The sequence below is a fragment of the Pelophylax lessonae genome (assembly GCF_965119305.1).
Source record: "Pelophylax lessonae genome assembly, chromosome: 4".
Classification (NCBI taxonomy): domain Eukaryota; kingdom Metazoa; phylum Chordata; class Amphibia; order Anura; family Ranidae; genus Pelophylax; species Pelophylax lessonae.
Genome location: NC_138771.1, coordinates 290,046,822 through 290,059,457, shown reverse-complemented (window position 1 = coordinate 290,059,457; position 12,636 = coordinate 290,046,822). Strand labels below are relative to the sequence as shown.

Here is a 12,636-nt window from a genome sequence, read left to right as displayed (position 1 = left end):
AACAGTTTGCGCAACACTTTACATCGTGAGGTCAAACAGTACAGTTACAATACAATTCAATACAGGGGGAATCAGAGGGCCCTGCTCGTTAGAGTTTACAATCTAAAATGTATCAATAAATTAGTGGTAAATCATATATGAACTCATATTAAAATACTTCATACACAATATACTGTACATCAAAATACAAAGTGAAGTGTCTATCACTTAAAAAAATGTATAATAAAAGAGTAAGCTTCAAAAAACATGCACTATAATAGCAAAAGTACTGGGACACCTGCCTTTACACGCACTACATGAACTTTTTTTTTTGCAAGAAAATTTTTATTGTTACTAGACATCAGATGGTACAAAGCGTAATAGACATCTCCCAAATTTGGTCTGTAAAAAGAATACATTAAAAAAAGGACCACTGGAATACAACAATAGGTACATAATATGCACAACACTAAGAAACAATTTCCCTATCCCAGATGGACAAACTGATTCCCACCCAATCTAGTAATCATTTTCTTTTTTTTAACTACTTGCCGCCCGCTCACCGTTAAATGATGGCGGAGCGGTGCGGCCCGTCAGTGCCAATCAGCATTGCCCATCAGTGCCCATAAGTGCCACCCACCAGTGCTGGCTATCAGTACCCATCAGTGCCACCTATCAGTGCCCATCAGTGCCACCTATCTGTGCTCATTAGTCCTGCGTATCACTGCCACCTATCAGTGCCCATCAGTGCAGCATATTAGTGCCTCCTCATTATTGCCCAAAAGTGCCACCCCATCAGTGCCCATAAGAGCCACCTCACCAGTGCCCATCAGTGCAGCCTATAAGTGCCCATCAGTGCCACCTAATTAATGCACATCCGTGAAGGAGAAAAAATACTTATTTACAAAATTTACTGACAGAAATTAAGAAAAACCTTTTTTTTTTTTCAAAATTTTCAGACATTTTTCTTTTTTTTTAGTAAAAAATAAAAAACCCAACAGTGATTAAATACCACCAAAAGAAAGCTCTATTTGTATGAAAAAAATGATAAAAATTTCATTTGGGTACAGCATTGCATGACCAAGAAATTGTCGTTCAAAATGTGACAGTGCTGAAAGCTGAAAATTGGCCTGGGCAAGGAAAGGGGTGAAAGTGCCGAGTATTGAAGTGGTTAAACATATATAAGAACATTTAGATGCAACCTGATGTCCAGAGGAATATTATACCTAACACACAGAAATAAAAACAGTAACACAAAGAAGAGAAAAACATTGGTTCCTCAGAGTGCGTAAAACCCCCAGTGCCACCGCCCGGCTGTCCTTCCACAACCCTTCCGTACCTGCACCCCCTGTTCACCTAACCCTCCCTCAGATTCATCCACCACAGTATCCATAGAATCTATCCAGTAGAACCACACTCTCCTAGATTTTTTTGGTGACCCACGGGACTCATTAGTCATTCTGTAAAGCGGAAGTGCCTCGTTAACCATTTTTTTTTCCACAGTTCCAAAGTTTCCTCAAAAATCCACCTTCTAGCAATAAGTTTATGAACATAGAAGAAAATTAGTCGGAGGAATATTTTTGTAGCCACATCGAACTCCTCGGCCTCAAAAACTCCCAACAGGCCTAAAAGAGGGTTACATATATTTGAAAAGCCAAAAGAATCAGCTATAAACTCTGTCACCTGAGACCAGAGAGGCCACACTTTAGAACACTCCCACACCATGTAAAAGAAGGTGCCCTCACACAAATGGCATTTTCTGACACCATGCAGAATCCCTCTTATGCATATGGAATAGACGGGCAGGAGTATAATAAGTTTGATGTAAATATCTCAATTGAATCATCTTATTAGTGGAGGCAATAACTGTGGGTAAATATTTGGAAAGCAACCGACCAACGAGCCCTAGCTCTCTCAACCAGATCAGATTTTCCAGGATCCAGTACCATATAATACCTAGAAATCATTTAAACATGATCTGAATCTGACAAAGCAGCTTCCAGTTTTGAATATCTTTTACTGTACAGCACCCCCGCCCACAAACTGAGCCAACGCAGCGTCACGTAGCTGCAGATATTTAAAACGCCAGGTTCTTGGAATCCCAAAGGCCCTACATAGATGGTCAATAGGAGAAAAGAAACCCCCTAATGGGACTATGACGGGTACTGACTCATACGTGTTCAAAAAAATATAGAGATTTATTATACACAAAAGTGCATGAAATTAAACAAGTGAACATTACAATACAAAAAATGCACAATTTAAAACCTTGAAGATGGCGACTAAATACAGTTCAACTGAAATTGTGACAATGACAACATGGAGGAACCTGAAGTCTGGTTCTGGAGACCCTACGCGTTTCAAACAAATCTTCCTCAGGGGTCTTTAGACCATTGTTCCAATTTTAAATGTTCTATAATGAAGAAACATGTTTATTCACAATATAACAGTAATCACAATTTGTTTTATGTGAAAATGTGTCAAATATACTATTTAATTACACATACCATGTATTGCGTCACAGTTTTGAACAAAAGTCGCCTCTATTTAAAATCTTGATTGTTCAGCACCACAAAGAGTAGCATACCCGGAATTGCTCCAAGAGCCCGCAAAGAGTATCCTCACCCTCCCCAACACCACAGATGGACAGGTGTGGGTTAAGACAGCAGTGAGTATGCGTATGGGGGAAGGGAGGGGGCCGGACCATCAAAACATCACATGGGGTCCAAAAAATGGCGACAACTAACTAATTTTTCTCCTTTTTTCATACCCAGCCTCCACACCCATTTTTTCTATATACATAGATGGTCAAAGGAACAAAACTGCCCTTCTAAATGTAATTTATGAACATACGTAATTCCATAAAGGGCCCATAAAGCTCCTCCTTCCAATTTATAGAACTCTCCCAAAGATAGTTTAAACCAAAGGGGAATATTAGGGGACTTCTACAAAGGCTCATCATCCATATTGTGGGCACACAAATGAAAAATCCTCCCTGGTAAAGATAATACCTTTCCCTCCTCCTTCCCTGGGATCCCCTTCCTATATACCATATTAAGTAAGGTTTTATACGAGGTAGCTATGCCACCTCCACTGCAGTCATCGCATTTAGAATTTTAGGAAAGAAATGCCAATGAAGATAGATTTGTTTAATAATAAGTTCTCAAAACCGGCATCGCCAGTCCCCCCAAGGCTACGGGCAATTTAGAGTGGCCAGGGACAATCGGGGAGCACAGGAACCCCAGAGGAAAGTCAACACTATAGTGTCTATGGCCTGACAAACCTGCTTATGCACATACATAGGGGAGTTAGAAAAGATATACAGAAATTTAGGGAGAAAAATAATTGTACATTTTGACACTAACTGACACTTTGCCTGGAACCAGTGACACTAATACAGCGTTCAACGCTAAAAATATTCACTGTCACTGTACTTATGACACTGGTTGGGAAGAAGTAACATCAGTGGCGATCAAAGGGTTAACTGTCTGCCTAGCCTGTGTTTTACTATACTGAGTGAGGTGCTTTTGATAGGGGAAGAGATGGAATTTATTCCCTGCTCTGCAGAGACACAAATTCCATCCCTTCACTCCTGTCAGAATGTCCATCTGCCGTGTTTACATAGGCAGATCGCAGTTCTGTCTCTCTGCCTGACAATTGGTGGTTGCCGAAGGACATCAGATACCCTGCACCCACCGATCGGCTTCTGCTGTGAATAATCACAGTGGAAGCGAGCTGCCGGTGCTGCACATGTGAAAGTTTCCTTTTTTCCAACTTCCCTCCGTGGTGATTGGCCATCCCAACTTTGGACTTGTGTGGACTTACCAGTGAATATACCTAATTTTGGTCTATACAATTTTACCAGCGCTGCTTATGTGTTTACCTTTTCTGTCTAGACTGACACCTGAGGAGATATGCACATCTGTTTGTTTGAGAAAGTGATAATACCAGATCTAAAAATGTAAAGGAGTTTTTTGCTTTTGCATAACTTTGAGATTCTTAAACTGGTTGTAAAGCCTAAACATTTTTTACCTTAATGTTCTCCTTGCATTAAGGTACGAAATGTTTACGTGTCAGAATCCCCCTTAACCCCACATTTTACTTTCCACATTTGCCTTTATTTCATCCAGTGCCAATCACGTCCACAGCTCTTTTCTCCCTTCACTTCCAGGTCTCGTTGACATTTTTCGGGGTCACCGGGAGTCATTGGCTCCCAGTGCTGTCAATCAAAGTCAGTGATGAGGTAGTGGGGGGCGGGGCTGAGTCCTGCTGTCTGTGTCAATAGACGCAGCAAAAGGACTGGGGTGCAAGCATGCAGAAGTGTTCCCACGGGAAGCATATTCCCATGGGGGCACTAGACAGAGGGGAGGGGACAGGAGTGCCAGCAGGGGACCCAAAAAGAGGAGGTTCGTAGCCACTCTGTGCAATTCAATTGCACAGAGCAGGTAAGTATAGACATGTTTGTTGTTGAAAAAAAAGATTAACTTTATAATTACTTTAAGGTCCAGTGATTGTTACATATTATTTTATTTCTGTTGAGTTTATTTATTAACTGATCAATAGCATTGCATCTCTAAAAGGTACTTTTTTGGAACATTCCTCATTCTTTTTTGTTTTTTTTGTCTTTCTATTTTGTTTAAGGTTTGGGATAAAGTAGGGAAGGGTTAGAAATTTTGGTACTTTTTTATTGCTGTATGTGTCCTTTTTGGGTAGAGTTCCCACCAGACTCTGTCTTGATGACATTGTATATGTCAGGGTGTGGGAAGGTGTCACCATTACAGGAAGTAACATGAAATCACTCTGATGGAACCACACACATTGGTGAAAAAGAGCCAGATGTTTTAACCCTTTAAAACGCTATGCAGGGAAAAAATCCTGGGTGGAGTGAGGCTTTACATATTTACACTAAGCAGAATGCCTTGTGGAAGAGGAACTGAATTTATTACAAAATGTTGAAAAAAGCATATTTTCTACAATTTTTAATTTAATTTTTTATATTATTTACGATACAATAATAAAAATATATCCACTTACAGAATTGTCCCACTCTGTTCCAAGTACAAACTGTCACTGCCCTGTAAAATGTATGTACAATCCGATGGTTAAAACCTATATTGCTACATCAAATTTAGAAAAGATGGTGGAATAATAATAAATAAAATGTGGTTGTACAAATGTCCAATAATGCAAGAGTGGAATTTGCATAAGTGGAAAGAACATGATGTATATTTCTGCCATGGTTGCCAAAGAGAAGAATAAGTGCTTGGTTGTTTTCTTTAACATATATATGTATGGAATTTTGTGTGTAGACAGCATCATGTCCATAGCAGTGACACCTAAGCTGATTTATAGCACCACAACTGGATGAGGAGCTTCAGTGCCAAAAGTTATTCCCGAGGCTACCGGCATAAAATGGTTATTTAAAAGTATGCAATGTAAATACCCCATGCTATTTCCTAGCTCTCACTGTTAAACGTGCCACTAAGCAGACAGGCTTCTGATAGAAGGTTAGGCCACATTTGGGACTGCAGAGGAGGGATTGCGGAAAAAGGGGCGCAGGTGCAAAAGAGAGCCTGTAAAATACAAACCAAAAATGACCTAGCTATTGGTGGTATAAAAATTCAACATGGCAGTGAATCAGTTGCAGATTTTGTATTAGCATATAAATAGTCAATATTCATACTGTTCTTTTATTTCTTTGTTATAGGTGATGTTGAACTTGAATGGGAAGAGACAACAATGTAATGTATAAGAAAGCCCGTCTTTATGTGGCAGAAGCCAAAATCACTCCTTCCTATGGTCAAGACAAGAGCAGTGGAGGAAATAACATGCAAACTCTATTAATGCTGTGCCTTAGACTACTGATGGTGGTGATGTTATGTGCACAGAACACAGGACATTCAACTGTTTGCACTGCTGTGGTCTCATTGTCATGTCATTTTTTTTTATCTTGAAAGAGATAAAACAGAGCCAAATGCAATGTATAGTATTACTGTCCTCTGTGTGGATATTCAAGATTGCATCATATTTGCTTTTTGGATTTGCTGTCTAATTAAAAACACAATCTGTAATGGGGTATTGCAATGTCAGTTTTCATTGTAGATACATATCCATATTTTATATATGTGCTTGTATTTTGAATTTTGAGATCCCATACTCTGATCCAGAACAGCTGAAGAGTCACCCTATGACACTACTGAATTATTTTGGCTTTTGCACAGCACACAGTAGCTCATCGGGGATACTTGGGGCTATGAAGTTGTGACTGCCAATCTTTTTATCTTTTCTCTTCCATTGTTACTGTATATACTTGCTGATGAGGTACTTCATGTATCTCTTCTTTTTTACATTGTAGAATAAAGGTTTGATTTATGATACTCCCTGGTGTAATGGTATATGTTTATCTTGGTTTTCCTTCTTGAAGTGCCCATATCTTTTACCTATTCACCTAAAATGACAAACTGTATGGTACGTAAACTAATAGTATTCATTATAAGTGAAGAAACCTAAATATGCACACAATTGATGGTGTTGTCTGTAGTGATCAATTTAAATTCTTGTCTTTACAAAATACCAAAGGTAAAGCCTGATTGGATTAACAACAACTACACTATTATGTTATATTTCTTGTAGTTTTAATGAATTACCCCAGTGATTCTAAAGCAGCCCATAGCCCACTACTAGAGAGAGGAAAGTAAATCACTCAATTCCCCCATCAGCATGACCAGTATTGATGGGGGAATGCTTCACTCAGAACTATTGTGTTCTGTCGGTGGGGGGGGGGGGGGCATGGGTAGCCTTCCCTGCCAGCAGAACTGAATGATTACTGCTAGTGCCTAGAGCTGCCAGCAGTAGTCAAATGTAAAAAATCGACTTTGATACAATCAGCCTACCCAGACATGGATCAAATCTCAGTTGGTCCCTGTCGGACTGGTCGAATTTCCCTGCCGGCAGAACAGAATGATTACTGCTAGTGGCTGGAGCTGTCAGCAGTAGTCAAACGTAGAAAATTGATTTAGGTACAATCAGCCTACCCATACATGGATCAAAAATCAGTTGGTCCCTGATGAGCTGGCCTAGCTTCGATTCAAGTATTGGCTGGCTTAACATTACATCACATAATTTTATCACAGAAATATGGGCTTTAGTCATCCAATTTTTACAGTTTACAATGTTGTATATTAAAAATTAGGTAAGGCCTGAACACCTCCCTGTTCGGGAGTTCTGTTGCGAACTGGACAGAGGGGTGTTCGGCCTTTACCCAAAAATGAAAAATGTTCTAACCTGAACGGCGAACCCTATTGAAGTCTATTGGAGCCACACAGGAAAAATCAAAAGTGCCCATTTTGAAGGCCTATATGCAAGTTATTGTCCATAAAAGGGGTATGGGGGGTCTGGGTACTGCCCTGGGGGACATGTATCAATAATTTTTTTATTAAATCATTTTTTCAGGAGCAGTGATTTTAATTATGCTTAAAGTGCAAAAATAAAATGAAAAATTCCTTTAAATATAGTGCCTGGGTGGCCCTCTTAATGTACCGGTAAAGTGGTGCATCTGTAGCATGCATAAAACATGCTAAAGAAAAAATTAAATTTATAAAGAAAAAAAAACTAGTCAAATCCCATTTAAAAAGACTCGTGGTTAAAATTGCCGGCACCCAGCAATTGAAAAAATAAAGAAAAAAAATGGCATGGGGTCCCCCCCGAAGGGTCTGGTATATATTTTAAGGGGAACCCAATCCCAAAATTAAAAAAAAATGGTGTGGGGTCCCCCAAAAAATTCATACCAGACCCTTATCCGAGCATGCAGCCCAGCAGGAAAGGGGAAGGAATGAGTGAGCGCCCCCCCCCCCGCTGAATCATACCAGGCCACATGCCCTCAACATAGGGGGTGGGTACTTTGGGGCTGGGGGGGCTCACCCCAGAGCACCTTGTTCACATGTTGATGGGGACAAGGGCCCCTTCCCAACAACCCTGGGCTGTGGTTGTCGGGGTCTGTGGGTGGGGGGGCTTATCAAAATCTTGAAGCCCCCTTTAACAAGGGGGCCCCCAGATCCCGCCCCCATGTGAATGTGTATCGCGTACCTCCTACCCCTACTCATTCACCAAAAAAGTGTCAAAAAGTAATAACCACAAGAAACAATTTTTGCCATGTGACGTCAGAAGGGGGCAGTGCAAATATGTACCTGATATACCTGATACCCATTCACATGGGGGGGGGGGGCAGGATCTGGGGGCTCCCTTGGCAAAGGGGGCTTCCACATTACAAAAAGCCCCCCCGCCTGCAGACCCTGACAACCACAGCCCAGGGTTGACTGGAAGAAGCCCTTGTCCCCATCAACATGGGGATAAGGTTCTTTTTGGTGGGGGGGGGGGGGGCACAGCCCCCTCCTGCCCCAATGCACCCACATCCCCATGTTGAGGGCATGTGGTCTAGTATGGTTCAGGGGGGGGGGGGCGCTCGCTCGTCCCCTCCCCTTTCCTGACCTGCCAGGCTGCATGTTTGAATAAGGGTCTATTATGGATTTTGGGGAGACCCCACATCGTTATATTTTGGTGTGGGTTCCCCTTAAAATCCATACCAGGCCCACTGGGGGGGGGGGGCACGCGTTTTTTTTTTTATTTATTTTTTTACTGGCACTTTTTTTTTTATTATTCAGCCAGGAAACCCATTGACAGCTGATGACTCATCGGTTGTTAAGGACACCGCGGCCGGCTTCCCGGCCCCGCTCCTTAACAACCAGCTTACACTACGCCCTGATTGGGCAAAGCTTTGCCCAATCAGGGCGAAGAATGCACTGTGCAGCCCCTTCAACAAAAACGTCGCTGTGCAGCAGTGCCGGGACAAGCTCATCCAGTGTCCAGGGCAAATATGCCAAACTGCATCCCCTCCTTACCTTAGGGTTAGGGTCATGGTTCCCCAATCCCTGCAATAACCCATTGCACCCAGGGCAGCTGCCCCTCCTTGAATATTATAAAAACCTTAAAGGGTTACTCCACTTTCGTAGCGAAGAAAATAGCAAATAAAGAAAAAATAATATGGCGCATACAATTGCGACTCAAATCATATTGTAATTGAATGGTATTAAAAATTACCTTTCCTTTTCAATCTGCAGCCACTGTAATTTTCTGAAAATGCAATGCAATATGGCTACCTGGTGGTATTCTATGCACAGAATGTGTACTGACCACACCCCAGAAACATAATTTCCCGCTTGTGTGATTGGCTTAATATTTTTCCCATAAGTCTACACTAAGATACAAGTCAGATTTCAGGCATCCCCTGCAACAAAAAATTCATTTTTTGGTGAGATACTCCCAATAAGAACACATCTAAAGGGATGCAGGCCCAGCAGATATCCTCATTAGTGCTCTGCAGCCTCAACGCTGATTAATATTTATGAAACCACTCCCAATAGAATCCAGCACAGAGGTACAGAGGAACAAACAGTGATTTCTTCAGAATAACAAAATGTAGGAATCTGCAACAAAGGTTGCTATAATCCTTGTAATGTACATAGATCACCCAGAGGGGAATGTTTTTTCTCAACAAAAATGGAGTTACAATTTAATTTTTATTTTTTTAGTTTTGAATAGAGTGGGGGGGGGGGGGTTAACACTCCCATCAAGTATTTACTCCTGTTTGCCTGTAATTCCTCCTCAGTATTGGTACTGATCATTGTCTTTAGTACAGAAAGTGATAAGGAACCCAACAGCTTAAAGTTGTAATAAGAGATGGGAGAAAATTTCCAATGGGGCCACATGCTGTGATGGCAACTGTAAGGGATTTCGACTCGCTTTGGAGATATTTCCTCTCACTTCTTATTAAGTCTCTAGGACAGTAAATGAAGCAAATAACATGTAGCAGAATATATATTTTGCCTAAATTTATGAAGAAATGTGATTTCTTCCATTTTTTTTATTGGATTTGTTTTATAGCAGAAAGTAAGAAATATATGTATATATATATATATATATATATATATATATATATATATATATATATATATATATATTCAAAACTGTCAGTCTTTTTTGTTTATAGCACAAAAAATAAAAACAGCAGAGGTGATCAAATATCTTCAAAAGAAAGCTCTATTTGTGGGAACATTTTTTATTTGGGTACAGCGTCACACAACCGCGCAATTGTCAGTTAAAGTACCGCAGTGCCGTATCGCAAAAAATGGCCTGGTCATGAGGAGGGTAAACCTTCTGGAGGGCAAGTGGTTAAAAGAGGAACTCTGTCATGTATACATAAGACAATGATTGGATCTGCAACATGTTATCCAGCCTGAAAGAAATCTTAGTATTTATATGCAGTAGAGGATTTTATTATACAATGTTGCTACCTGCTCTTAAATTTGCTATATACTGTACAACAAGCAAAAGCCCTTGACTTCATTGCACGTAAAGCTGCAGTGGGGTACTCCTATTTCGCACAGTATAGAGAGAATATTTATAACTTAGCATGTCAGCGGAGAATACATACAGAGAGCCATCTGGTCCTGCTGTGATTTATTATAAATAAAGAGAAAGTCTATTGTTTTAGCTTAATTCCTGGATGTTAAGAGACTGAAAAATTGAGCTAGATACGTGATATCCATGAAATTATTGCTCAATTCAAGTTAGAATTTAGAAATGATCTAAGCAGATTAGGTTTCCCTCCAAAACAAAATTCCAAATAAAAATGAGATGATTTGGGTCTGTTCGAAAGTGCCATAAACACTCCTATAAATACTGTTTATAGCAAAATCTACAACAGCAGAGGAACAGTGTAATGTTTCAATGGGTTTCCTACTCATATTCAGCAGGGACGTGAGGGTTCAATGCTTGGAAGCAAAAAATATAACAGTAAAAATGAATCTTTGCTAGGTTTTTATTAGAGGCTGTGTGACTGCTGGGGAAATTTCCCTTTACTTCCTGTTATATCACCCACTATCCTAAATCTAATGTAGCACCCTCTAATGTGTGCAAGGTGTAGGATAGGTTTGTTAGAGTAGGTTTGTTAGTCTAGGAAAATTCAGTTTAGCTCAGGGCTAATCAGAAAACAATATTGGGTAGGAGAACTAATGATCTACTTAGGTATCCTCATCAAAAAGGTCGGAACCTCTGTATACCCTCCCACTCACTCAATAATTAGGTGGGGCTCAATGGCCAGTGAAGCATAATTACAAAGAGATAGGCAGAGAAAGGAGCACTGCCTTAAAACCATTATATGAACCACTGCGGATTGGTAACAGAAAAACATTAATTAACTCAAAAGTGTATAAAACTTACAAATTTATTGATGCGAAAATTCAAATAGTAGAAAAAAATATTAATGCAAAAAACAGAAACCACCCACCATCACTAATAAAAAATACAACGTTGCCTAACTGTGCAAATTGGTGCACCAGACGCCATATACACATCAACCACACTACACAGTCATCCCAAAAAGTGCATAAACAGGGCTAATTGGGAGGGACTTGAGATATGGGCCAGTAGAACACCAGTAACCTTAGCAAAAAAAATCAAAAAAGCCTCAGTCCACTGCACGGAGTTGAACATCCCAAGAAGATAATGGCCAATTAATTGTATGAGCCTAACATGGGTAGGCTAACAAGGCTGTCGGTGTGCAAATGGAAACAGTTGTAGCAAACCTAGTTGCAAAATTTAAAAGTGAGTAGATTCCACTGTAGCATAATATAGCAGACCCTGACATAAGCACTTGACTGGAATCCACAAACAGCTTACTTTAATTGTATCCAAATCACGGAAGGCCAATATGACAGACTCATGAATAAGCACTAAGCAAATCAATAGAGCATAAGCTGCTGATAAGGCGTATAGCAAGCGCAGGCAGGCTAGTTGTGTAGACCTGGTTAGGCCACTGGCGAATGCATGTAGACATAGAGCGGAGGATTAGGGCAAGTTCATAGAGTTCTCAATGGCACTTACCTCCATGCTCTGCGTGACTAACAATACAGTCAAGGCGTTACCTTCGCCTCATGCCACTTGAAATGCCAGGCCTAGTTGATAGACCTTCTCAGCTTCCTCCAGGTAACTACACACAGAGGTATCCACTCCACCCTCAATGGCTAATGACTGCTAGCTGTATGCCCCCATTGTGAACATACGTACGCTCCATGCAGGATCCCATAACAGCCACCCATGTAGGGTAACTCGTGTAGGGTGAGCTAAGCCTGAGCTGTGAATTTGGGTAAGAGTCAGTGACTCAGGGCTAGGTGACTCATCTGGCAGCTCTTTATGGCCCTTCCCCCTGGTCTGGAAGTTTGTAGAAACTTACAGAACTGGAGGGCAGTAGTGAGTAGGGGCTGCCATGCATATTTATGAGCCCTCAGCCAATCTCCAGCAATGGGCCGGCAGGGGGCAGAGCTTACCCTTATAAAAACACATGAGCCATGCCAGCAGGGGCAGTTGGATGGAAGATTAAGATACAGTGCTGTGGAGGCTGTCGGTGGCCCCCTAGGTTACTCCCTGGTCTGAGGGTGGCCCTGGGCCGGGGCTCAGGTGCTGGAAGGATCCTGCAATTACACACGGCGGAAGCCCTTCCTGGAGGCACAGGAGCAAGTGTGAGGACATTGTGTGTATAGCAGCACTACTAGAGACTAGGGATGGGCCAAACGACCCCCCCCCCCCCCCATTCAGTTTGCA

At 41.2% G+C, this 12,636-nt stretch overlaps 1 protein-coding gene across 3 annotated transcripts in view; it reads left to right on the top strand.

The window, feature by feature from the left end:
* The window catches only part of PTPRQ (protein tyrosine phosphatase receptor type Q), a 451,882-nt gene extending 445,586 nt beyond the window's left edge, over positions 1–6,296 (top strand). For all 3 annotated transcript variants that reach the window (XM_082257134.1, XM_082257133.1, XM_082257132.1), the window contains one exon: positions 5,687–6,296. In XM_082257134.1, the coding sequence (XP_082113260.1) occupies positions 5,687–5,724 (38 nt within the window). In that variant the 3' untranslated portion in view covers positions 5,725–6,296. The remainder of the gene's footprint in view (positions 1–5,686) is intronic.
* Positions 6,297–12,636: the final 6,340 nt, after the last annotated feature.